Below are 27991 nucleotides of genomic sequence, written 5' to 3' on the forward strand. Positions count from 1 at the left end.
AATCCCGAACAGCTGAGCCACTATAAACCAGATAGACAGACTGCTGTGTCACTACATCAGCAACCTCTGCATTCAACAAGAACCTTATTCCCAATACAAGTGTGGAATATTAGGTTGGTGATATTCGGTCGATTTTAAACCCTTTCCTTTCTCTAAAAAAAAAAAAAAAAACAATCATAAATAATACCCAGAAGCTAAGCAATTTTCCATTCAGTAGTTCAATCGACTACCAGAATTTGGCTGAGTTTGAAGTAAAAAATGAATTGAAAGCTTCAATGCAATTTATTTAACCACTTGACTCCTAGTCCTTTACTAGCACCTTTTGTTTACATGTAAAAATCAGTATTTTTTGCTAGAAAATTACTTAGAATCCCCAAACATTATATATTTTTTTAAAGCAGAGGCCCTAGAGAATAAATTGGTGGGTGTTGCAATTTTTTATTTCACACAGTATTTGCACAGCGGTTTTTAAAAAACAATTTGTTTGGAAAAAATACACTTTTTTGAATTTAAATGCACAAAAACACCACACAATATCAAATTATTTGATAAAATTTAAAAGATGATGTTACGCCCAGTAAATAGATACCAAACATGTCAAATTTTAAAATTACACACCAGTGCAACAGTGACAAACGACCTTAATTCTACTATCCATGGGCGATGCTTTAAAAGCCTTTACAGGTTATCACTTTAGATTTAGGCCTCATGCCCCCTGGATGTTTTTCAGCGTCTTTTAGCTTTTTCTAGCTGTAGCGTTTTTTTAGCTCTTTTTTTAGTAAAACTATATTCCCACAAAATCTTATGGCTCAAAAACGTTGATAAACACCGAATAGCGGCGTTTTTTCGTTGTTTTTCAGCATTTTTCAGTTAGAGCGTTTTTACAGCAGAAAAACGCCTCTTAAAACCCACTAGTTCTGAGTTTTTTTTCCAGCCAAAAAATGCCCCTGCCAAATCCTGCTGATAACAGCCTATGTGTGCATGGATACATAGGATAACATGCTGAGGAGTTTATTGGCTGTAGAAAAAAACGTCTGACACCAAAAACAGCAGCTGTAAAAACATCCAGTGTGCATGAGGCCTTACACAGGAGGTCTGGTGCTAGAATTACTGCCCGTGACCTGATGTTTGCGGTGATACCTCACATGTGTGGGGCGATCACTGTTTGCGTGCCTGCGGGACCGATGCCTGTGTTTGCCTTCCTTTGCGCATAAACACAAGGGGCGCTTCTTTATTTTTTTTTTTAACATTGTCACTTTACATTGTTTTCAATCACATTTACTGTATTTTTGTAACGCTCCGGCGTTTGTTTAGTGAACTGGATTTGCAGCTGCAGAATTTCCACTCAGTAGTCGTGCAGAGATGTGTTGAATCACCATATCCAACTCTCCAGACTCATCATTGTGGCCCAGCCTGCCTCAGCATGCAAATATACAGGCACTCAGATAAGATGTTCCTGGAGTGATAGGTTGTATACGATAGTATAGAGGTGATGTGCTGAAAGGACAGGCGTGAGTAGTGATAGCAATGATAGGCACTCAATAGTAATGTTCAGGAGTGTTAGCAGATGGTGATAGATAGTATGCAGATAGGTTAGCAATCATGTACAATTAACAGGTGGTAGGGGAAAGCAGATGAAGTGTACAGGAATTGCTAACTCAGTGCAAGGATATAGATGGTAGTAGACTCAAGAGCTAGCAATCTATGTAACAGTGCAGATGATAGAAATAGTAATGCATAGATAGCAACAGTCTTTAGTATGCAAGAGTAGATAGTGTAAGTTGATAGGAAGGAATCCCCTGTGGGGTACTTATCACTAGTTGGTTTAGAGAGATGAGGGGTCCGGTAATGAGGATAAGGATCAGGTAGCGAGATACAGGATCAGTAGCGAGATACAGGAAATAGCTGGAGGCTTCGGCAGCGTCAGACAAGGCTGTGTAACAAGCGGTTTGCACGAACACCTTGTGAGTGAAAGCCGGCGATTGAAATAGCCGCTCAGAGCGGCGCCTAGTGATGACGTCATGAAAATTAAAGGGACAGGTAGCTATATGCGTTCCACCTACCTAAATGGTGGAACGCAATGCCAAATAAATGGGCTGGAAGGGTACCGAAGGTACCAGAATCTTACAGTACCCCCCCCCCTTAAGGCTGGCTCCGGAAGGCCTATAGCACTGGTCTCTCCGGTATTTGGAGTGAAACCTTCGTATAAGCCTGGGAGCGTGAACGTCAGAAGTATCCAACCAGGTGTCGTCTTGGGGTCCATAGTTTTTCCATCTTATGAGATATTGGAGTTTCCCTCTGTGGATACGAGAATCCAAAATCTCCTTAATCTCAAATTCTTCTCCGCCCTCAACTTGTACTGGAGGTGGAGGCGAGATGGTAGGTCTTATTCCTTGGTTGGGAACATGTGGTTTCAGTAGCGACACGTGAAAGATGGGGTGTATTTTAAGATCTGCCGGTAAGGTGAGTTGAACTGCAGCTCTCCCAATGAGCTTCTCAATTCCTAGAAACAAAGGCCCAAGCTTTTTACTGGGGATCTTTAACCTTAAGTTTTTCGTAGATAGCCAAACGAGATCCCCAATAGCATATTGAGGAGAAGGTCTTCTACGGAGGTCGTAGTACCTTTTTTGTTGGCTATGAGCATGTGAGATGGTGGTGTTAAGTAAACCCAGAGAGTCTTTTATTTGGGTAAGATAGTCAGAGGCTACTGGGTTACTTGATGGCAGGATGCGTGGTGGAAGAAGTGTGGGATGAAACCTATAGTTTAGGTAGAATGGACTTTGCTTAGTAGTACTGTGGGTTGCGTTATTGTAAGCAAATTCTGCCAGAGGGAGGAGGTCCACCCAATCATCCTGTAGGTATGAGGTGTAGCAACGCAAATATTGTTCAATGCACTGGTTGACTCTTTCAGTTTGTCCATTGGTCTGAGGGTGGTAGGGAGAAGTAAGTTTTCGCTCAATTCGTAGTATATGACATAGAGCTTGCCAAAACTTGGAGATGAACTGTGAACCTCGGTCAGATAAAAGAGTCTTTGGAATTCCATGTAGCTTGAACACATGTTTCACTAGTAATTCCGCTGTTTCCTTAGATGAAGGTAGTCTGCGAATAGAAATGAAATGTGCCATCTTTGTCAGATGGTCCACTGACACTAGAATGGTAGTAAATCCTTTGGAAGGTGGTAATTCTACTATAAAGTCTAAGGACACAACTTCCCATGGAACTTTGGGTATTGGTAGACTGCAAAGTAGACCAGATGGTTTTGTAGTGTCAATTTTGGACCTTGCACAGATGTCACATGAGGAAACAAATTTTTGTACAGACGTCTTCATATCAGGCCACCAAAATTGCCTGGTGAGCAAATTGAATGTCTTAGTCATACCCATATGTCCTGCCATAGGTACGTCATGTGATAATTCCAAGATCTTGGTACGCATACCAGGAGGTATGTAGAGTTTGTCGTTAAAGTAGAGGAAGCCTTCTGCATCAGCACTTAGTTGTGGTGGTGGTGAATCCAGTCCTATACTGTGCAGAATCTCTTCCTTCAAGGAACGAACAACACCAATAATACGGTCATGGGGTATTATAGGAAGTGAAGGGATTTCGGCGCAGTTATCTTCGGTTAGCCGTGATAGCGCATCCGCTTTTTTGTTTTTGTCTGCAGGCGTGTAGGTCACTAGGAAGTTGAATCTTAAGAAGAATAATGACCAACGCACCTGCCGGTGGGAAAGAGTCTTGTTGGTCTGAAGGTATTGAAGATTCTTATGATCTGTATATATGAGTATTGGTAATCGAGTACCTTCAAGTAAATGTCGCCAATTTTCTAGTGCCAATTTTATGGCAAGCAACTCTTTTTCACCCACTGGGTAATTCACCTCTGGGCTACTTAGTGATTTAGAGAAAAAAGCACCTGGGTGGAGTGGTGAAGTATTCGTTGGTCGTTGGGAAAGAACTGCTCCTACAGCCATATTTGACGCATCTACCTCCAGGATGTATTGGAGGGATGGGTCTGGATGGCGTAGTATGGGAGCAGAAGTGAAACATGATTTTAACAAGCGGAAAGCTTTATTTGCTTCTTCAGACCATTTGAATGGTTTCTTTACACTTGTAAGTTGTGTGAGTGGTCTCACAATAGAAGAGAAGTTCTTGATGAACTTCCTATAGAAGTTTGAAAATCCAAGGAATTGTTGTAATGCCTTACGAGTTGTTGGTACAGGCCAATCCAGTATACATGATATCTTGCTCATATCCATCTTGATACCGTTCTTAGATATGATGTATCCTAGGAATAGTACTTCTTCCTTATGAAATAGGCATTTTTTTAATTTTACGTATAAGTTGTGTGCGAGTAATCTGGATAGCACAAGTCTTACATGTCTTACATGTTCGGACAAGGACTGAGAATAAATGAGTATATCATCCAGATATACCACAACACAAACATCAAGTAAGTCTCTGAAGATGTCATTTATGAATCGTTGAAATGCTGCGGGAGCATTACACAACCCAAAAGGCATCACTAGATATTCGAATAATCCGTATCTGGTTCTGAATGCCGTCTTCCACTCATCCCCATTACGGATTCGGATGAGGTTGTATGCCCCTTTTAGGTCCAATTTTGAAAAGTAGGTAGCTCCGCGCACTTGTTCAATGAGTTCGGGAATGAGAGGTAAAGGATAGCGATCCTTTATCGTAATGGTATTTAATTGCCTATAGTCAATAATAGGCCTGAGACTTAAATCCTTATTGCGGACAAAGAAAAGTCCTGCAGCTGTGGAAGAAGTAGAGGGTCTAATAAACCCTTTCGCTAAATTCTCATCCAAGTATTCCTTGAGATGAGAAAGTTTGTCCTGAGAAAGAGGATAAACATGACCGAAAGGTAGTTTACTATTAGGGAGTAGATCAATAGAACAATCGTAGTCCCTATGGGGAGGCAATACTTGAGCATTTTTCTTAAGGAAGACTTCTGATAGATCCTGATAACATGGTGGTGGTGAAATTTCATCTGATACCATGGACAGGATTTTTTTATATGATTGAAGGTTACACGTGGTCTCACAGTAGTGAGAGGGGAAGGTTAAAGTCCGTGTTTTCCAATCAATGATTGGTTGATGTATGTGTAACCAGGGAAGTCCCAAAATAATGGGAAAATGGGGTGAAGGTAATACATCAAAAGTGGTGGTCTCAGCATGAGACTCGTTAGCAGTAGCAAGGAGTGCTTGTGTCTGATTGGTAATTGGACCAGAAGATAACGGAATACCGTTAATAAAACTAACAGAGACAGGTTTAGATTTTGAAATAATAGGTATTTTATTTAAAGCAACAAAACTAGTGTCAATGTAGTTCCCACAAGATCCTGTGTCTATCATAGCCTTGGTGGTGATCCTATTGTGGTCCCACTGTAAGGTCAAATGAATAAAAAGATAGGGATTAGAAAAAGAAGTCGTTAATCCCCCCAGCAAGACATGTGAACACTCACCCTCTTTTTTGCGGACAAGGGGATAGACGCTTATCAAATGATCCGGGGAGGCGCAGTACATGCAGAGATTTTCAGATCTTCTCCTGGCTCGTTCAGTAGACGATAATGGTGGGCGTATGGTTCCTACCTCCATAGGAATAGGGTCAACGGGCGAAACCCGAGAAGGATTGGATAATGGTACTCCCATTTTCTCAGCCTTTCTTTCTTGCAGTCGCCTGTCAATATTGATGCTGAGTTGTATTAAGGCATCCAAAGTGCCAGGTAAATCCGCTCGGGCGAGCTCGTCTTTAACGGCTTCTGATAACCCGAGTCTGAACTGGGTTCGCAAGGATGCATCATTCCACCCTGAATCAAGGGTCCATCTTTTGAACTCTGCTACGAAGTCTTCAACAGGTCTCCTTCCTTGTTTTAAAGCCCTCAATTGGCTGTCAGCAGTACTCTGCCTATTTGGGTCTTCATATAGGCTAGCGAGTTCTGCTAGAAATAAAGGATAGGAGTTAAGAAGAGGGTCATTTTTCTCAAAGAGAGAGTCTGCCCAAGCCCGTGGATCACCCGACAAATATGAGATAGTGGTGCAGACTTTAATTTGGTCTGTAGTGTAAGTACGAGGTTTTAAATTAAAAAGCAATTGACATGCGTTTTTAAATTCACGAATTTTTTTTCGATCACCTGTAAACACTAGAGGAGGGTTTATTTTGGGCTCACGAGGTTGAGCAGCAGTGAGCTGTGAAATACGGGCTACCTGCTGTCTCAAAGTCTGATTTTCATTTTTCACTTCGGTAAGGGAAAGGATTAGTGCATCTACCTTTTGTGTTAGTTGTAACACATGAGTGGCTAATTCTGCTGAATCCATTTTTTTTTTTTCAGGTTCGTGCAATCTGTAACGCTCCGGCGTTTGTTTAGTGAACTGGATTTGCAGCTGCAGAATTTCCACTCAGTAGTCGTGCAGAGATGTGTTGAATCACCATATCCAACTCTCCAGACTCATCATTGTGGCCCAGCCTGCCTCAGCATGCAAATATACAGGCACTCAGATAAGATGTTCCTGGAGTGATAGGTTGTATACGATAGTATAGAGGTGATGTGCTGAAAGGACAGGCGTGAGTAGTGATAGCAATGATAGGCACTCAATAGTAATGTTCAGGAGTGTTAGCAGATGGTGATAGATAGTATGCAGATAGGTTAGCAATCATGTACAATTAACAGGTGGTAGGGGACAGCAGATGAAGTGTACAGGAATTGCTAACTCAGTGCAAGGATATAGATGGTAGTAGACTCAAGAGCTAGCAATCTATGTAACAGTGCAGATGATAGAAATAGTAATGCATAGATAGCAACAGTCTTTAGTATGCAAGAGTAGATAGTGTAAGTTGATAGGAAGGAATCCCCTGTGGGGTACTTATCACTAGTTGGTTTAGAGAGATGAGGGGTCCGGTAATGAGGATAAGGATCAGGTAGCGAGATACAGGATCAGTAGCGAGATACAGGAAATAGCTGGAGGCTTCGGCAGCGTCAGACAAGGCTGTGTAACAAGCGGTTTGCACGAACACCTTGTGAGTGAAAGCCGGCGATTGAAATAGCCGCTCAGAGCGGCGCCTAGTGATGACGTCATGAAAATTAAAGGGACAGGTAGCTATATGTGTTCCACCTACCTAAATGGTGGAACGCAATGCGAAAGAAATGGGCTGGAAGGGTACCGAAGGTACCAGAATCTTACAATTTTCTGGCGTATAAGACTACTTTTGAACCTCAAAAAAATCCCCCAAAAATGGGGGGTCGTCTTATACGCCGAGTATAATATCTCCAAGGTAACCTAAGTATAAGTATTACCGGTAGATGAAAATTAGGGGGGGTCGTCTTATACGCCCAGTCGTCTTATACGCCGGAAAATACGGTATTTTAATATAAATATCCCCTGTGATAGCAAGAGGCAGTGACAGGTACTCTCTATGGAGAGATCTGGGTTCCATTAGACCCCAGATCGCTCCTCTGGCCTTAAAAGCATTTTATCACACCAAGATTGGTGTAATCACATGCTTAATTTTATTAAATGGCACTGCTTCGGGTTTCCTACATCATAGTGGCGTACAGAGCCGTTCTGGTCTCTTTGCCTCTATGATCAGCCGGCAGAACCGCCAGCTGGTCGATCGGGTGTTCGAGTGGGATGGGACAGCCAGAGAAAGGCGTGGAAGGCAGCGGGAGGTGGGATGTCCCCTTCTGCTGTTTGTAAAAGCATTCCAGTGGCTAGCTAGCCGCTAGGATTGCTTTTACAAGAGAGCCGATCCTCGGCTCTAAAAAACAATACCGGGATAACTACTTGAAGTCCAGCTATGTACTGGTACGTCGCTGGTCATCAAGTGGTTGAAGATCAAAAATCAACGAAAACTAAGGCAATGTCTTAAAAAATAATTCAAATGTTTCTGTTGGGTTCATTTAGGAAAATTTTGATCTTGTCTTTTTGCGGTCAGTTAAAACCATAATTTTATGCCTTTAAATTGTTTGCGATTCAACTAAAAAAATGGAGGCGCCATGAAAAAAATGTCAAGTTATTGGCCAGCTTACATTCATCCTACTAAAGCATCACCCAACATACTGTATCATTGCAATTTTACAGCTAGGAAGTACAACCTTCGATTGTTGCATACAATTTTTTCTCTCAGTTTTGCCCAGGAATAAATATACTTTTTTTTTCAGTCAATCAGTAGTTTGAGCTCTACTTTAGACTCCTCGCATTATTACCAGGGACATAATCCCTGCTTACAGAGCTCAACATCACAAATTACACTAATACAACTGATTAAGTCATTGGAAGTTACTCCCCTACCTCTCCTGGCACAACTCCATACACATTTTTAATTAAGGAGAGACAGTCTGAAAGCAAACAGCTAGTTGCTGTAAGTATATCATAAAAAAGGCCACCACCCCAAGCTTCAGCCACCTCTTGTTGCTGCACGCATGCCGGGCACCAGTCTCGGGAGCCTGTCCATGCTCCATGAAAATACAGTGGTGGAAAAGGAAGGCTGAACAGCGATTATGTCACTGGACTTCACAAAGTTTATTCAGCTATATAAAACTATGCAACAGGGAAACAGACCTAATGCGTTTCACCCTTACAGGCTTCTTGCTGTGCTCTTTCTCTAGAAAACCTACTCTGCCCTGCATTCTTTTTTTTATTTACAAAGCAAAATAGTGTATGTAAGAAGAATGAAATTTAAATAAAATTGAGTGGTTTTCAAGGTAAACTTAGGACAAAAAAATATATAAATTATAATTATTTTTTTTTTTTTTTCATAAAATGAAATGTTGTATACGGATATATCCATAGGTTTGTATATGACTATTTTGTGTTCTGTACAACCAGCAACCTTTAGCCATCAGGGGGAGCTTCAGGCTTCTTTTTACATTTTCCAGGTTTTCATTACCTCATGTTGCAAAAAATCTGTTTATAGAGCTTAATAGCTCAAGCTGAAATCTTCACATGGAAACGAATGATTCAGAGTAGTGACTGTCCCTCTAATTCTTCCTTCCTCTGTATGGGCAGCTGAGGGTTAACTTGCAGACAAAGGCTATATTTATTAAAGAGCAAATAATGTTCACTTTACAAAGTGAAAATTCACTTATCTGATACAGCCATGTGAATGAATGCTTAGTCACAAGCAACGTCACCTTACTCACCAAGTAAAATTAATGTTAACTTATATATTAAATCTGCAAAGTTCATGACTGACTCAGCAGGGGGTATGTTGGACCTCTGTACAGAGGCCACTGCTTCTACATAGAGAGCAAGGGTCAGCACTACAGCATGCTGGCAGGGGACAGGCTTTTCTACTACTCAACATGTGGCTGCTTTCTAAAAGGAAAACAAACTGTAAGGCCCCTTTCACACAGGCAGACCGTTCAGATCCGCCTGTCCGATTTTCAGGCGGATCTGAACGGATGCCCCATGCATTTCCATGCATTTGGATGTCCGCTGACATCCAATCTGTCCGCTGACATCCAATCTGATCCGTCAAATCTGGACGGATGCAAACCCTATTTTTCATCCGTCCAGCAGATCGGATTGGATGACAACGGACAGACAGTCCGTTGCCATCCGATTCCCCCATAGAGAACAGCGGGACCTGACAGCTCTGTCTCCGCCCACAGCGTGGAGACACAGCTGCCATCCGCCTGCTCAGCGGGGGATCGGCGGATCGATCCCCCGCTGAGATAAACGGAGTCTGCTGACGGACCGGAATGTGTGAAAGGGGCCTAAAGCTCGCCACACACACACATTGTAATATGGCTGTACAATCTCCTTTAAATCTCCCAGCAACTATGTAGCGCAAGGGCCTAAATGATTATATACAAACTGACATGGATAATTTAGGTATATCTAACACAGTTCTGATCAATCTAAATTTGATTGTAACGTGTATGGTGACCCTAAGCCCCCGTTCACATAGGGGCGATCCGACTTCGGGTGGCGACCTCCGAGATCGCGGTGCGAGCAGCGCGCCGCGACCTCGGAGCGGCCGCCACGGACTTCATAACATTGAAGTCTATGGCGGTCGCCTCCTGGTCGCCCCAAAGAAGCTCCGGACCCTTTTTCTAGGTCGGAGCGACTTGGAAGGCGACCTGCGGCGACCTGTGAGGCGACCAGGTCGCCTCACAGGTCGCCTCTATGTGAACGGGGGCTAAAACATTGCACAAATTTTCTGTTGATGCACCTAAAATGTATTCTTCCAATTTAAACTGAAGTTCATTTGGGCTTTAAAGATTTCTGGACTGATGCATCTGGTGCAAAATATGCAAAATACTCACATATGCTCCAACGGTCTGAAGCCTGCAAGGTTCCTTCCAGGTACCAGTCTTCAACCATCTAGATTGGCCAGTGGGGGATGATGTCCCTCCTGTTCATGTGTGGGAGACATTTATCGGGCAAACTGGTACTGTGCTGGAAACAGAAACAGAACTGCGCATGCGCAGCTTTGTAAACATTCTGTAAAGGATTGCAAACCGGTCGGTAAGTTTATTTATTGCAGAGGTGACATTGCATGTCTCTACTGCAATAAACAGATTGCCTGTTTGTATTTTTTTTTTTATTCTGCCTTTAGTTCAGCTTTAATCCAAGCTTTATGTAATCCACTGCAGCCAGACTCTGCAGAAAGCTCCCACATGTACTGGGAAGATCTGTAGCCATTAGTCATATGATTTTGTAAAAATCATAGAGACAGCAAGCAGCTTCTAATCAGTTTTAAAGGGAATTTTTTTTTTCTTAACTGATATTTCTATAGCACCTTTCTCCCTTGGGACTCAAAGCACTTTTATCTGCTATTGGGGCAGATGGTGAGGCAGCCATCTTTGGCGCACTCAGCAGAATATCATACTAGGGCCAACTTTGGACAGGAGTCACCAAACCCACCAGCACATTTTTGGAGTGTTGGAGAAAACCTGAGTACCCAGGGAAAACCCACAGAAGCACAGGGAGAGCAAGCAAACTGCATGGAGACAGGATCCCGAATAGGCCCTGAACCAAGAACCTCTTTTTTGCAAGGTGGAAGGCACCAACCACCAAGCCAATGTGTCAACCATATTGGCCTCCATGATTACATTGCTCAATACAGGCATACCCCACTTTTAAGTACACAATGGGACCAGAGCATGTATGTAAAATGAAAATGTACTTAAAGTGAAGCAATACATTTTTTCATTTCTCAATGCATGTAAATTACACTAGCTCCATAGGAAATCTTGGTCTGCTTGACATGGCACTGCTGACAAGGACACCAAGCTTGGGGAGCATGTTAAGGGGATCCAGGACTATGATATGGTAGATTACCTTGGCAGGCTGGCTGGCCACAAATGGGATATGTTGTAGTCCTGGGTCCCCTCTCGGTGCTCCCTAAGTTTGGTATCCCTGTCACTTATGGTTTGGGAGCAGTGCCATGTCAAACTGACCAAGATTTCCCATAGACACCAAAGTTAAAAACCGGGAGTAGATCCATGCCAAGCTGACCAGGCTGTGTCTGTACTCGCGAGTGTAAGTAAAGTGAGTGTACTTAAAACGGGGTATGTCTGTACTAGGTTTTCCCAGGTTACCAGAAAAAAAGGGAGATTGGTTCAATACAAGCATGCTGTAGATTTCTTTTTCGATAGAAATTTTACAAGGTTATAATGGTTTTAGTGATGCTTGTCTCCTGTTCCACTGTCTCTATATCAGTGTTTCTCAAACTCTTTTCAGTCAAGGCACCCTTTAAAATTATGAACAATCTCAAGGCACACTTTAAAATTCTGGACAGTCTCGAGGCACCCCATTCTCAAGAGTAAAAAACGATTTTAATAGCATCGACACAAATAGGCCACCCAATATTGGAGTTGATTTATTCTTCCAAAGCAAATACACTTTTGCACACTGGTAATGACTAGTATTCCAGTGTTTCTCCTCTCCCTCAGTCTCTCTCCATCACTCAGCTAATGTCACCCCAGTGTTGACGGAGATGGGCGGGGGGTCAAACAAGGATGCCTTGCAGGCGATCAACACCATACTTATCAACACTGATGACATCACTGGTTGTTGGGATGCCGGTGGCTAGAAGGTTGAAATGGTGCACAATAAAAACCTGTGGCTTTGTGTATCTAAAAGGCAGGCTTGATCCACATGCTGGCTTGTATACATTTTTGGGCATTTTGCCAAGGCACCCCTGAAGAAACCTCAAGGCATCCCAGGGTGCCTGGGCGCCCTGGTTGAAAAAGACTGCTCTATATTCACCTCATATTTTCTTTATCTTGAACAAGAACATCCTTTTGAAGTCTGACAATCTACGCACAATAGCGCTGGATTTAGAATAGATGCTATTCACTTAGCAAAGTGAATATTATCAAACAAGGGGAAGCTGTGCTTATTTGCATACCCAAGGTTTTGGCTGGACATACTGTAGCTTTCATTTACATAGTAATTATATATATAAACAAATGCATAACTGTAAAAGTGCACATTTGACTAAATAGTTAGACAAACACATTTGAGCAGTTTAACAAATATTTGTTGAAGGCCTGGGGGCTTCCCTTCTGGGGATTTAGCAGTAGAACCTTGAAGTAGAATTCCAGCTTGCACTTAACTAGCCTTAAAATTGTCTTCTCCCCTCTCCTAACACCTATGCTAACTAACCTGTGTAAGAAAGATATACTTGACTATTTTTAGGCCGCACTGGTCTGGTCACGTGATCTGCCTCCCTTAAGCCTGGTACACACTACAGATTTTTTTTCGTGCAACCCTGCGGGAACACTTCGATCAGCGCTCTCTGCCATTGGCTGAATACACTGATCGGGAGTCGGTCGGCTGCTGGTTTTCCAGGATGCAAGTCCAACAGAAGCCAGCCAAACGACCGACCTCTGTTGGACAGACCGACATACACACGGGCCGAATGTGGGCCAGAATTTTTTGTACAGGCAAATGTCTCCCGATATTCTGCCTGTGTGTTCATGGCTTTAGTCAGCCAGCATGACTGCAGAAGAGAGGAGGAAGCGCCGACAACAGATGGGCCATTAAAGCCTATGGGTGTCGTCACCACTCCAGGCTTTACTAGCCATTGTTGGGCCATGCCCTCCTCTCCCCGCAGCCTGACACGAGGGATCACATGACTGGACAGGAACAGCCTGAAAATGGGTGCTCATAGCTCCCAACGGTCCCCGATTTCGAGGGACTGTCTCTGATTCGCCTCTTTCCTCCTAATTTTGGTCTGATCTATATAGTTGTATATAAAATGCACTATTTATCTCTCTAAAAGTGTTTCCCAGTGCTAAACCTTTCATCCAATTTCTAAATTGCTGCATTTGTAAATTTCAAAAGCCAATATAAAGGAATAGTAGTGGTAAAAAAGAAAAAGAAGAAGTACTTGGGGGTTTACCTATTCTTTATCTTTTGTATAATTATCCTTTAAGAGGGTGTGGCAGGGCGTGTGTCCAATGCCTACATACTCTTAAGGCCCGTACACACTTGGCGGAAATCGGACGAAATATCCTCCGATTTTTCTCTCTTGCTCTGCGTTCATAACCATTTTTAGTTGACAGTGCACAAATGTTCACGAAATTTCTCGTCTGATTTTTTTTTTTTTTTTTTTGGGACATTGTTCCTACACTTCCGGTTCGTCAGCAACTTCAGATCATGCGCGATCTTTCGTATCCGATTTTTCACGGACCTACTGCATACACATTAAACGAAAATTGGTCGCCTGGGGACGGACGATAAAAATTTTGGTGTTTGTCCCTCCGTTTTTTTTTCGTTGAAAATGTCGGCATCGGTTGCTGAAAGTTGTGTACACACTAGCCGAAAATCGTACGATTTTACCTCGGACGGGAATTTTCAGCAGATTTTCTACTAGTGTGTACCCCACTTTACTAATAGGTGTCCCTTGTTCTTATCTCAAAAAGTTGGGTGGTATGGGCCAGTACATACTTCTTACACAGATCAGTTAGCATAAGGCTTCATGCACAATAGGCTATTTAATTAAATTTCTGATAGGAGAAAAGCAGTGTTAAAATTGTGCCTAAAGCCGCAATTTTTGAACATGTCTAGACGCCTTCAGGTGCGTTAAGCATTTGGCTATTCATTCATTCATTTTATTGCTAGAATATAAATTTGTTCTAGCCATTGAAATGAATGAAAGCTCAAGGGCTAAACGCACCTAGTGTTTAGTCGCTTTTAGATGTGTTAACACACGTTTAGGCACATGAGATGTTTTTTCTGCCCAAACACTTTCCTACTGAACGTGATTTTGGTGCATTCAGATTTTAATGCCCCTTTCTCTAAACGCCTATAGGCTAACATACGAGTGCACTTAAAAGCAGAAAATAAAAAGTAAAAAGCCTGTAAAACGGGCAGTGTTGTGAGGTTTGTTTGAGTTAGAGGCTGGGATTCCAAAGAGACTGCCATGGGAAAAGTAAAATGCTGCAAATATAAGGTGTAGTCACCTTGATATGCTTTCTAAAACCTCCATTTATATTTAAATTATCCTCAGAGCTACATAGATAAGTAGTTGCCATCATCCCTGACATAGATTGTAAAAAAAAGAGGTTGGTTCCTCAAATTGTATTATACATAAAATAATATTTATTAATTATATAATCATATAGAAAAAACAAATCCATGTCACATTCATACAGGTGCTGTACATTATCAAACAGTGGCGGCTAGGCCGCATGGTTCCACACAACTTTGGTGCAGATATGGTGATTGCCGATGTTGAACATAGGGTTCCGATACCCTATGCTCAACATCAGGAATCACCATATCTGATGATATATATTATTTATGTATAATACAATTTGCCTGCACAATCCCAATTATTCTTGGTTTGAAGAACCAACCTCTTTTTTTACATTCTAAAACCTCCATAACCTTGCTGTTACCATCCTATTAGTGCTGGGACAAGGCCATCCAGTGCCCAGGACAAATATGCCAAACTACCCAGCCTTGTAACAGAAGGAAGGCACCCCCATACCTACAGTAAATCATTGTGTCCAGTGCAGCTGCCGTCTTGGCCCTGATCCTATGCCAAACATTACTGACAAGCAAAGCTCCAGCACTTTCTTACAGAGCCAAAGCTTGCCCACCTTATTGTTTCCTGAACATTCTGGCTGGCCAATTAAGCAGCTTATTACAGGTATGGACCAATGAGGTGGTATAGGCGTAGGGGAGGTAGGTATTGTTAAGCCCTAACAATGCTTGGAAGGATCAGAGTTTTGCCTGTCTGTGAAGTCCAGCAGCAAGGTTTGGAGTCTGCTACCAGTATGTGCCGATACATCTAAATGCTTGCACATGCAGCTGCAGTAGTTTTGTGTTTTTCCCAGTGACAAAGAAGGGAAAGTGGCAAATTAAGTATGTCTCCCATGCAATATCAAAATCTGAAATTTTCCAGGTAATAAATTAAAGCTTGCCATATACTGTAAAAATTTTGGCCCATGGTCCATACCCATTGGATTGATGGCTCACAGTCCAGATTCCCTGGATTCATGGCAGTCTGGTGTGACAGTATTTTAGGCAGAAGTTTAGATTTCATCATACAGTTGAACCATTCTATACAGCAAACCATTCATCAACCAACCTTTAATTTGAGGGTGGCAAGTTTTTTTCCGCGAGAACGATATTACCTGATTTCAACTGAAGTTCTCCCAAGCATCCATATGCTTCCTGGTGCCTTTCATATTGTCCTTTAATCGCCTCCTTTTCATCGGGTGCTAGAAATAAAATAAATAATGATGAAAATGATGTATGAGCATTCCATTGTGCTTTTATTATAATGGGTTACTCCTTACTGGACCATAGTATTGAAGAATCAGCATTTACAACTCCAACTAATCAGTTATAGAACATTAGTAGAACTAATCTGTTCTAGAACATTTATTAACGTAATGGCCATGCCTTTTTCGGCATGCTGTTAGGTTATATTCAAATAATTGACTTAGTATTAGAGATGGAAGAGTATGTACTATGATATTCACTCATAGCAAGATATGGCACTTGACTACCTTAGTCTGTAGATAACGGATAATTCTTATCATAGGCCTACTGGGGCCGGTATCCACCTGACACCCCTTTCCTAATATAGGATGATGATGTGAGGTCTTGGATTACCACCTGCCCGGGGCGATCTATATACTACATATAGGTAGGTGACCGTATAGGTGTGTGGGCTGCCTAACGATCTAAAGCAATTACAGCCACTTACCATAATTAAATTTGTGTTCCATAGCCTAATATACTTGACACTCTTTACTGGAACAAGGACTGTATCCCTGTTTCCCTCACTATCTGCGACTGACTAGAAGCCTCATACACTTGATATGTACTATATGCTACCTCCAGGTATGTTATTGTTCGCCCTAGACCAATTTATATGATAATTTCAACCTTAATACCCATACGTGTCTTTTTGATTTTACCTCTCTCTCCCCTTTTAACTAGAGCATCTGACATATAGGACCTCTAGTTAACCTATTATAGCTATCCCCTTTGGAGCTGATCATATGCTATCCACTCAAATATATTGAGGTGGGTTCCCATTATTTTCAGGATTCCATGAATGATATCTATTATATAGCTGGACACCCTCACATTAATCTATGGTTATCTAATTACAGTAGCCAACCTGGCTTGGAATAAGGAGACTGGACACATACCCACATATGCTGTAATAGTGAAGTCGCTAGGCACTGGCGTCAAGTGTGGAAACTAATTATATTTTTGTTCTTATCTGTTACCTTGCTGCGTCCTGCTATTGCCTGCTATCCCCTGAGTCACACAGGGTCAGTACCAAATCATTGTTCTTGGATATATACATGTGATACCAATGTTATATGTATGAATATAGGAATTTATTGTTTACTAATTTTCTATGTTATGCACTATTTGTAGAAATATCGGTCTGTTATGGTCTCTCTGGCCCTGAGGAAGCCTTGAGCGAAACGTGTCGGCTTGCTGGGGACCTTCATTGACCGTGCTCCATCTGAGACCCATATACCACCTATCTATACAGGCTACCAGCTCTTCCTTATTGGGAAGTATTTCTACACTGTGACTTCATTGATACTTTCTTGTTTTTAAATTCATTTTGTTGTTTTTTACATGTGCATCCTTTGCTCATGTACATTTTAAAGTTGTACAATAAAATTATTTGTTTTATATATCCTGGTACTGTGTGATCCTTCTCCTCCCATTAGCCCGTAAAGCCCCATCTTTTTTCTTTCTATTTTTTGTTTAGCATTTAGGGGTATGGGCCCTATTACACGGTACTTTTGTGCCTGACTTAGTACAGGGTGGCCTTTATTCACTAAACAGTGGCACTGGTATAACATAGAGGTGGAGTACCTTGTAGAAACAGAAAAAAAAGGAGGGCGTAAACACCTGGTGCATTACCCAAGACACCTTAAAAAAAATGTATTAAAAAAAGGCCAAAAGCATACTCACAAACATATAAGGATAAAACAAATGTCATATACAACTCCAGTATTGCATTAGCTATAAGAAAGAGAGCTTCCCTCCTGAAATGTGTCCGCTTTTTAACCGTAGAGATGTGTCATCCTCAATACTAGAGTTGTATGTCAGTATGCTTTTGGCGTTTCTTTTTTATAAAAATTTTTAAGGTGTCTAAGGTAATGCACTAGGCGTTTGCGCCATCCCTTTTTCCGGGTTTCTGGTGTTTTGGAGTTTACCCACTCAAGGACAGCAGCATCACTAAAAATACCATCTTCAACAGAGTAAGCCCTGAGGTTTGACAGTCTTTTGGAGTAAATTGTAATTCTAGATGGATTATTTAAAGTGTTACTAATCCAACAACAATAAAATATATGCAGTAAAGCATGCTTGTTATACTCAGTGTGGAACCTAAGGGGTTAATCCTCTGCATTGTGTAAAAAGGCTGTTTGATCCTGTCTTCTCTGATCCTCCCCTTCTTTTACTGACCACAATCCATCTGCTGATTGTACAGAGCCCTAGAAGACACTCACTGTCCAGAGGGTCAAGGGTCCAGCAGCCTCAGAGGACAGTCAGAGGAAAATGAAAACTCCTCCTACAAACTTTAACCAGACACCCATAGAAGCCATAAGACTGCTATATAGTGCTAATGAGAAAAGGTATTAGGAGTTCATATTTACTAAAATAATTGCATTTCCATGCTCTGTGTACTGTGGGAGAACAGATATAGTGAATGCAGGTTCTGGGTTTAGTAACACTTTAAGGGCTCATTCACATCAGCACACTAAAAACCATGCTCATTAGTAAAAGTTGTGTAGGGACAGTGTGAGATGGATCACTTTCATTTTAAAACTTAAAGTGTCACTACATGCAAGGCTATGCAACATGCTGCGGTGCGGTTAGTTGCATTGCGTAAAAATGCTGACATGATGCATTTACATGCTATTCACTGCATCTCAATGCATTATGTATGAATTCAGCACATAGAGAAAAATACATTTTGAGACTGCAATATTCTATGCACAATAATGCAGCTCAACTGATATAGTGTGAAGGAGCCCTTAAAAATAGGAAGAATAATAAATATTTTAACAAGTAAAACAGTTCATGTACAGTATTTGTATTTTACTGTGTAATTAACCACCAGTCCCTAGGCCATTTATAGTTGGAGTAAGGTGGAACTGGTTATACCAGAATTGTAACTGCAGCTATAGTCATGCTCACAGTATAGTTTTTTTAGCCCCAGCGATTCTCTTTCCAGCAAAAGTAATCTGAGTGGCTATACAGCCATTGGATTGCCTTTACAGGCGGTGGAAAAGAGCCCTCTCCCCTCCCGCTGCCGCCTTGTTGATTAGGGAGCCTTGTAAGTATCTTACTCTTGACAATACCCCACAGATTCTCTATGGGGTTTAGGTCAGGCGAGTTTGCTGGCCAATCAAGCACAGTGATGCCATGATCATTAAATTAGGTATTGGTACTTTTGGCAGTGTGGGCAGGTGCCAAGTCCTGCTGGAACATGGAATCAGCATCTCCATAAAGCCGGTGAGCAGAGGAAAGTATGAAGTGCTCTAGAATTTCCTGATAGAGGGCTGCGCTGACTTTGGACTTGATAAAACACAGTGGACCAACACCAACAATAGACATGGCTCCCCAAATCATCGCTGACTGTGAAAACTTCACACTGGACCTCATGCAACTTGGTATCTGTGCCTCTCCACTCTTCCTCCAGACTCTGGGACCTTGATTTCCAAATAAAAATTCAAAATTTTCCACAGTCCATGATGAAGGAGCCGGCTCACACAGGTCCGGGGCGGCCCAATTTGCATTGGAAAAGGGCCCTGTGCGTCTTTGGCTCCAATTGAGGTGCAAACTCAGGCAAAAAATTCAGACCCGATTTGAACCTGAATCGTTGTACAGGGACGCACCAGACACCCTGCTGGGATCCACGGTCACATCAGTGGAAACCCAGCCTTAAAGGAGGTGTACAGCCAAAGATGGTTTGGCTGTACATCTCCCATGGATCACAGAGGTGTTGTTCATTCTGCACTCCTGTGACCCATTTTCAGCAGAGAGCAGACTGAAATCTGCTCCCTGCTGATGTCACAGATGTTGGTCCAGGCACCGCGTCATCATGACCACGGAGTCTGGATCTGCCAGGTGCCTGGACCGAAACGTGGCTCAGCCTCTCAGCGAGCTGCTGGGAGCCTGAGCCAGCTGGCTTCCTTTTTTAGGCTTACTTACTGCACTGTACCTATGGAGGAGCATATCAGGCTGTTCTTCTAATTTGGACCACAAAATCCTTTTTCTCCAACCATCCCCATTACATAGAATGGAGCTGTTTTCTAGTCCCCAGAAGACAGTATGGAAATAGGATTATACTGTTTAAAGCTGAGCCCCATCCCAAAGGTAAAGCTCTGCTCGTCTGCTTCCTCCCCCCCCCCCCCCTCCGCTGCTACATTTGGCACCTTTCAGGAGGGAGGGGGGGGGCGGGTACCTCCTCCCCCCCCCACCGCCGGGTCATTCACAAAACATGCTTTGTGCATGCACAGTAGGGAACTGGCTGTGAAGCCGCAAGGCTTCACTGAAGGTTTCCCCTACAAGGAATGGCAGCGGCCGCACCTGAGAGCCGATTATAAAATTGGCTGGAGTGGCAACATCGTGGGATCCCAGGACAGGTAAGTGTCCTAATATTAAAAGTCAGCAGCTACGGTATTTGTAGCTGCTGACTTTAAATTTTTGGTGGGGGGGGGGGCTGTTCAGTCCACAAAAAATTACAAGAATACTGGAATTCTGGCAAGATCAACACATATTCTTCTGTACTTAAAGAGGAGCTCCAGCCCCCAACCAAAAAAAATAAGCTGTAGCTGCTGAATATTAATATTAGGACACTTGCCTGCCCAGAGATTCCCACAATGTGGGCACCCCAGCCGATTTTTCAATCGGCTCTTGGGTGCTGCCACCGCCATGCCATGTAAGGGGAACTGGCAGTGAAGCTTTGTGGCTTCACAGCTGGTCTCCTACTACGCATGTGTGAAGCTCGCTGCGCTTTGTGAATGCCAGCTTCGGGGAAAGTAGGGCGAACAACTTCCAGGGGACCTTGGCGCGTTGAGGTCACCCAGAAGTGGGGATGGGTACCTGTCAAAAGCAGGTAAACCACTCCCCCCCCCCCCGAATGGTGGGGGGAAGAAGCAAACAAGCGAGGTTTCCTCTTTTGGGTGGAGCTCTGCTTTAAGGAGAGATTTCTAACCTGAAAAAATGAATGCAGTCACCACATCTAAGAACTGGTAGGCTGAAATATACTACAGTTTTATTCTTGAGTTTTGAGTATCCTTTAAATTGTCCCTGAGAGATTCTTGCATATTTGTTGCTGCCTGTTTATTCAGAAGTCATGGCGTTGTGGATGGATGTTTCGTCCCTCTGTATCTTCCAGTTTATGACATTGTTGCCAACACTAGGACTACATTTCCCAGCAGGCTTGGATGCTGTGAGTCAGTGTATGTGGGAAAGGAGCTAGGTTGGCAGACCACACACTCCATAACCGAGTACAAAGCATGGGACAGCTAAGCAGCTGCTCTACAAGTCTAAGAGCAATAAAATTGGCTGCCACTACCATGGAAAAAGTTTTAAACACGTATACCTAATCATAGTGGAATGTTTATACATTATATCTCTAGTTTCTCATTCTCGCTCTCTTTTTTCATTCATTTGCAGAAAGAGCAAATTTAAAAAAAAATTGCTAACAAAATATTTTTGTGTGCTATTAGTCAGCTTGACTGATCTCAGTCCCTCATTTGTCTTTTGAAGGAACTTTTTTAATTAACAAGGCTCTGGTGTGCATCAATAAAGGCTTCACAACAAGGAGGCTCAAAGTGGTTCTAAAAGCTGAAGGGTTTCTTTTTACCATAATTCATTCACTGCATTAAAGTAGAACTATAGGCACAACTTTTATTTTTTATAGAGCAAGGGAAAGTTATAACCATGTCAGATTTTTTTTTTTTTTTTGGCATCTGGGTCTCATTGCAGAGATTTTCCTTCACTTCCTGTCCCAAAGCCAAACAGGAAGTGAGAGTAAATCCCTGAAAAATAAGGGAATTCCTTGGGGACTCCCAGGTCACCAGAACTAGTGCCCCCATTGGAAGATTCCTCCTCTACTACTTTTCTGGGGACAACCCAACATTTTGAATTTTCTTTTACTTTCAATGATTATGGTAAAACAGGACACCTAGAGAGAGTAAATTTCCCTAATGGAGGCACAGACAGTGATAAAAATGGACAAGCATTCTAATCCCTCTCCACTCTATCCAAAACTATAAAAAAAAAAAAAAAAAGGTTTTGCCTTTAGTTATACTTTAGGGTAAAAAAACCTTCAGTATGCAGCTATTATCACATCCTACCTCCGCCGCCACCGAAGAGAAGACCCGATCAAAGCCAAATTCAGCTCTGATCGGGTCTCCATGTAAAAAACCCAAAGTTGATGTCATGACCTCACTGCCGGGGACTCGGTGGGGCATATTAAAAAAAATTTGAGCATTCAAAACAGCCAAACTTGGCGTTTTGAATGCTCTTAAGTGCAGAGCAGGGGTTTGGGGTCCCACAGATACCTCCACAATAGTACCTGTGAAAAAAAAAAAATATATAGATATATATATATTTTTTTTTAAATGTCCGAAAATATCGGCCAATATCCATATCCGATGACCAAAATATCGGTATCCGCATTAAAAAAACGATATTGGTCGATCACTAGTTAATACTTTTTTTTTTCCCACTTTCCCCTTCCCTACCCCTTTTTCTTTTCTTCCCTTCTTTCTTTTTCTTTTTTTCTGGCCCTGTATTATATTATACTAACAATCATGTATCTTATTGTAGACACGTATATATTTATACATTTCACATCTGTTCCTGATGATTGGTTACAACCATGGATTCTAGGACAATATCCCCCGGACAGTATCCCCCCCAGACAATATCCCCCCTGGACAACATCCCCCTGGACAATATCCTCCCTGGACAATATCCCCCTACACAATATCCCCCCTCTAACCCTAACCCTCTAACCCTAGCCCTAACCCTATGTCCAGGGTGATGTTTTCCGGGAGGGATATAGTCCCGGGGGATATTGCCCGGGGAATGTTGTCCCGGGGGGATATTATCCGGGGGGATGTTGTCCCGGGGGGGATTATGTCCAAAGGGAAGTTTTCTTGGGGGATATTGTCCCAGGGGATATTGCCGGGGGGATAATGTCCGGGGGGATATTGTCCGGGGGGATATTGTCCCGGGGGATAATGTCCGGGGGGATATTGTCCGGGGGGATATTGTCCCGGGGGGGTTTTTTATCCGATGGGATGTTGTCCCGGGGGATTATGTCCAGGGGGATGTTTTCCGGGGGGATATTGTCCCAGGGGATATTGCCCGGGGGGATATTGTCCTGATACCACAACCATGAAACGCGTAGAGCTGTCTTGGATCCAACGTTATGACTATTATGTGTCTATTATTTTCCTATGCATTGTAAACAAATTTTAACCCTAAACTTATTATATATCATTCATGTTGGTGCTAGTCCAGAGAGTCTATTAGGACATCATTGACATAATTATGTGCAATCGTATTATGTTATGATGTAATGGGCTGACTTATATGTATTTATTAAATGTTATCAACTAGTAATGATGTATCAATGTCATTATGTTTTGATGTAACATGTATATTTATGAATTAAATGTGATATTATATGTTTATACTGCGTTATGAATTTTATGTACATATATGTAATACCCATGTCAGCTCATTGATCTATTTATTGATATATTCTCCTTGATTGCAGCCATGTGTTTCATATAAAGTCCCAATTTCCTTTTGTTTTTATTTATCTTGTAGTAGGGATGGAGGAATATGACCCTACCCTGTCATGTCCTCAATTAAAGTCCCAATCAATCCCCCTTTTTTTCCCACTAGTTTATACGGTAAAAATGACATACTGCATTTGAAAAGAAGTGAAATGATTTTAATCTGTAATTTTTCTCTAAAGTTCAGCTTAAAGAGAACAGGTTTGCTGAGTGAACACAATGCCATTAGTAAATTATTCGGTAAAAACTGTGAAATCCTTAAGGGTTTTAGGCAGGCATTCCACATTCAGGACTGCTATCTGTAGAACGATCTAAAAATACGTGTGCATGTACAGAATTGACATTTTTCTTTCCTAGACACTGTCACGGGCTTCAAAAGCATTTCATGTTTTCTTTTCCTTATTCAGGGTTTTAGATGGAAGTGATTTTCTCCCTCATACCAGTGATATATAGGTAAGTGGTTAGCACTTCTGCCTTGCCGCACTGGGGTCCCCAGTTGGTATCCCGGTTAGGACACTACAGTATCTGCATGGAATTTGAATGTTCTCCCAGTGCTTGCATGGGTTTCCTCGATAGTTTCCTCCCACACTCCAAAGACATGCTGGTAGGTGAATTGGCTTCTATCTAAATTGGCCCTAGTTTGTGTATTGTATATAGGTAAGATAGGGTCCTTAAATTGTAAACTCCTTGAGAGCAGCAAAGGATGAGAAAGTGCAATATGTAAAGCACTGTGTAATTTATTGACACTATATAAATGTCTATATTAAAAAAAAAAAATTATTAACAAACAACTGATTCATAGCTGCAAGGACTACATAATGTTAAGGAGGAGTGTTACCAGCTTTGTCATAGCCAATACCACTCTGCTCTTCATTGACAAAATCGGTGACAACAGCACCAGCTACATTTTCAATTAGCTTGTCCACACAGTCTGTAGCTAGAGCTGCACGATTCTGGATAAAATGAGAATCCCGATTTTTTTGCATAGAATACAGATCACGATTCTTTCAGGATTCTCGGCTTAACATCATCTTTCACATTATACCAAATAATTGGGCAATCTTTACGGTTTAGTTTTTTTTGTAATTCATTAAGGCCCCATTCACACTAGTGCGACTTGTCCCGCGATTTTAGACCGCAAAATCGCATGACAAGTCGTTTTCCATTATTTTCAATGAGCCCCATTCATATCAGTGCGTTTTGAAGTCACACCGACTTCAAAGTAGTTCCTGCACTACTTTGCCACGATTTTAAAGTGTTTTGAGGCATATAGCCTTGCCATTGCTTTCAAAGTCGCGGCAAAAATCGTGCCGCGAAATCGCGGTAAAATTGCATCGCAATAGTGTGAAAGGAGCCTAAAGTGTATTTTTTCCCCAAAAATTGTGTTTGAAAGACCACTGCGCAAATACAGTGTGACATACAATATTGCAATGACAGCTATTTTATTCTCTAGGGCACAGGTGTCAAACACAAGGCCCGCGGGCCGAATCCAGCCCGCCAAGCCATTTCATTTGGCCCTCGCACCCAGGGTTTCTTTTCAGCTGGAACGTGGTAGAACTCCGATCTGCCACCTCTGGCTCTTGCAGATCCCTGCCTACGCTGCATCAGCTCACGGTGGGGAACAGCCCTGCAAATGAGAGAGAGAGAGAGACGCGGAGCCACCTACACTGCCGGGGGGTACTAGAGCCAGGCTGATGAGATGTGGGGAAGCTTTTTGGGGGACACTCTGTACATAGCGCACCCATAAACCCTACACTCTGTATGTCATACACTCCTCAATCCTGCAGTCTGTACATAGCGCACCCCGAAGTCTGCAATCTGTATGTAGCGTACTCGTGAACTCTACACTCTGTACATCCAAGTAGATGCATAGTCTTACAGATAAAACCGGCCCTTTGAGGACAACCCTAATGCTGATGTGGCCCACAATGAAATTGAGTTTGACACCCCTGCTCTAGGGTCTCTGCTAAAAAATAAATAAATAAAAAAATAAATAAATAAAATAACAAACATGTTATACTTACCTCCTCTGTGCAGTTGGTTTTGCACAGAGCAGCCCGGATCCTCCTCTTCTCGGGTTCCTCATTGCTGCTCCTGGCTTCTCCCTCCTATTGAGTGCCCCCACAGCAAGCAGCTTGCTATGGGGGCACCCGAGTCAAGCTGCAGCTCCGTGTGTCCATTCAGACACGGAGCTGTCGCTTGGCCATGCCCCCTCTCTCTCATGATTGGCTCACTGACTTTGATTGACAGCCGCGGGAGCCAATGGCACCGCGGATATATTTCAGCCAATCAGGAGCGAGAGTGCCAGGACGGCCAAGGGACTCCTGCACAGAGAGGGGGCACAGATAAGTATTAGGGGGTGTTGCTACACATAGAAGGCTTTTTATGTTAATGCATAGTCTGCATTAAGATAAAAAACCTTCCAGACTTTACAACTCCTTTAAACTGCCCTCATGTAGGCTCCATTCACACCTGAACGTATCATTTTCAGGCGTTTTTTGGGGCGTTTTTCAGGTTTTTTTTTTCAAGTGTTTTTTGCAGGCTTTGACATCTAACAAAAACGCGTGTAATCTGCAAAAACTCTGCCAGCTGTTTAGACATTAATGGCCGTGTGTTGAGTTATTTTGAGGGGACAGCAAATTTACACTGTTATACAAGATGTACACTCACTACTTTACATTGTAGCAAAGTGTCATTTCTTCAGTGTTGTCACATGAAAAGATATAATAAAATATTTACAAAAATCTGAGGGGTGTACTCACTTTTGTGAGATACTGTATATCTATATATTTATTTTACATACACACACTATATTATCAGAAGTACTGGGACACCTGCCTTTATACGCACATTAACTTTAATATCATCCCAGTCTTAGTCCGTAGGGTTGAATATTGAGTTGGCCCACCCTTTGCAGCTATAACAGCTTCAACTCTTCTGGGAAGACTGTCCACAAGGTTTAGGAGTGTGTTTCTGGGAAGGCTTGACCATTCTTCCAGAAGCACATGTGGAGAGAAGGCCTGGCTCGCAGTCTGCGCTCTAATTTATCCCAAAGGTGTTCTATTGGGTTGAGGTCAGGACTCTGTGCAGGCCAGTCCCAAACTCACTCATCCATGTCTTTATGGACCTTACTGTACAGTACACTATGTCTTAATATGTACTTCCAAAATGCAGTATTTGGAGCTGAATGCCCAATTACCCAGCCTGGACATGAAGGAAAGAGTTAGACCCAGGACTCTGACAGCTTAATAGAGTGATGGGGGGGGGGGGGTGCACAGAGGACCTTTGCCATTAAAAAAATCAAGGTGGCACATATACAGTACGTGGGCTATAGATATGGGAATTTTACCTGCAGTTCAGAATTATTTCTCCAGTTTTCCTTTCCAACTTCATTTTTAGACCGACTGACTCATGTATTTGTTATCTAAATTTAGGGGTCATCATTAACACTGTATTCTTTTCCAAGAATGAAGGCAGGATGTGCAAAAAAACCTGATAAAGACTTATAACACATGTCAAGATATTTTAGGAAACAAGCTGCCACTTAGCCAAACCCCCAGCTTTTCTGAGATAAAGAGTTTGTTGACTGCTATGAACTGGTATGTTAAAGATCAGGCATCTGTTTTTCAACTTCTATTAAGTGTGGTCAGGTCAAGACCATCTATTATCCATGGTTGGCTGAACTCCTTATTTATTGGATAGCCCACAGAAACATGTACACTATATTACCAAAAGTATTGGGACACCTGCCTTTACACACACATGAACTTATATGGCATCCCAGTCTTAGTCCGTGGGGGATGCCATATAAGTTCATGTGTGTGTAAAGGCAGCTGTCCCAATACCTATATTGGGGTTCAATATTGAGTTGGCCAACCCTTTGCAGCTATAACAGCTTCAACTCTTCTGGGAATGCTGTCCACAAGGTTTAGGAGTGTGTCTATGGGAACGTTTGACCATTCTTCCAGAAGCGCCTTTGTTAGGTCAGGTACTGATGTGGACAAGGAGTCCTGGCTCGCAGTCTCTGCTCTAAATCATCCCGAAGGTGTTCTATCAGTTTGAGGTCAGGACTCTGTGCAGGCCAGTCAAGTTCCTCCACCCCAAACTCGCTCATCCATGTCATTATTAACCTTGCTTTGTGTACTGGTCCAAATTATTTGGTGGAGGGGGGTATTATGGTGTGGGATTGTTTTACAGGTTGGGCTTGACCCCTTAGTTCCAGTGAAGGGAACTCTAAGGGCATCAGCATACCGAGACATTTTGAACAATGTCATGCTCCTAACTTTGTGGGAACAGTTTAGGGATGGACCCTTCCTGTTCCAACGTGACTGCGCACCAGTGCACAAAGCAAGGTCCAAAAAAATATGGATGAAGGAGTTTGGAGTGGAGGAACTTGACTGGCCTGCACAGAGTCCTAAGCTCAACCCGATAGAAAACCTTCAAGCTGAATTATAGCGGAGACTGCGAGCCAGGGCTTCTTGTCCACATCAGTACCTGACCTCACAAATGTGCTTCTGAAAGAATGGTCAAGCATTCCCATAGACACACTCCTAAACCTTGTGGGCAGCCTTCCCAGGAGAGTTAAAGTGGTTATAGCTGCAAAGGGTGGGCCAACTCAATATTGAACCCTACTAAAACGGGGTTGCCATTAAAGTTTATGTGCGTGTAAAGGCAGGCGTCCCAATACTTTTGGTAATATAGTGTACTTTACAT

At 42.4% G+C, this 27991-nt stretch overlaps 1 protein-coding gene across 1 annotated transcript in view; it reads right to left on the minus strand.

Moving 5' to 3' along the window:
- The window catches only part of SYNJ2 (synaptojanin 2), a 251838-nt gene that overhangs the window by 173253 nt on the left and 50594 nt on the right, over positions 1–27991 (minus strand). Inside the window, exon 2 of the mRNA XM_082249743.1 lies at positions 15608–15694. Within this exon, the coding sequence (XP_082105869.1) occupies positions 15608–15694 (87 nt within the window). The remainder of the gene's footprint in view (positions 1–15607; positions 15695–27991) is intronic.

This window comes from Pelophylax lessonae, assembly GCF_965119305.1.
Source record: "Pelophylax lessonae genome assembly, chromosome: 3".
Lineage (NCBI taxonomy): Eukaryota > Metazoa > Chordata > Amphibia > Anura > Ranidae > Pelophylax > Pelophylax lessonae.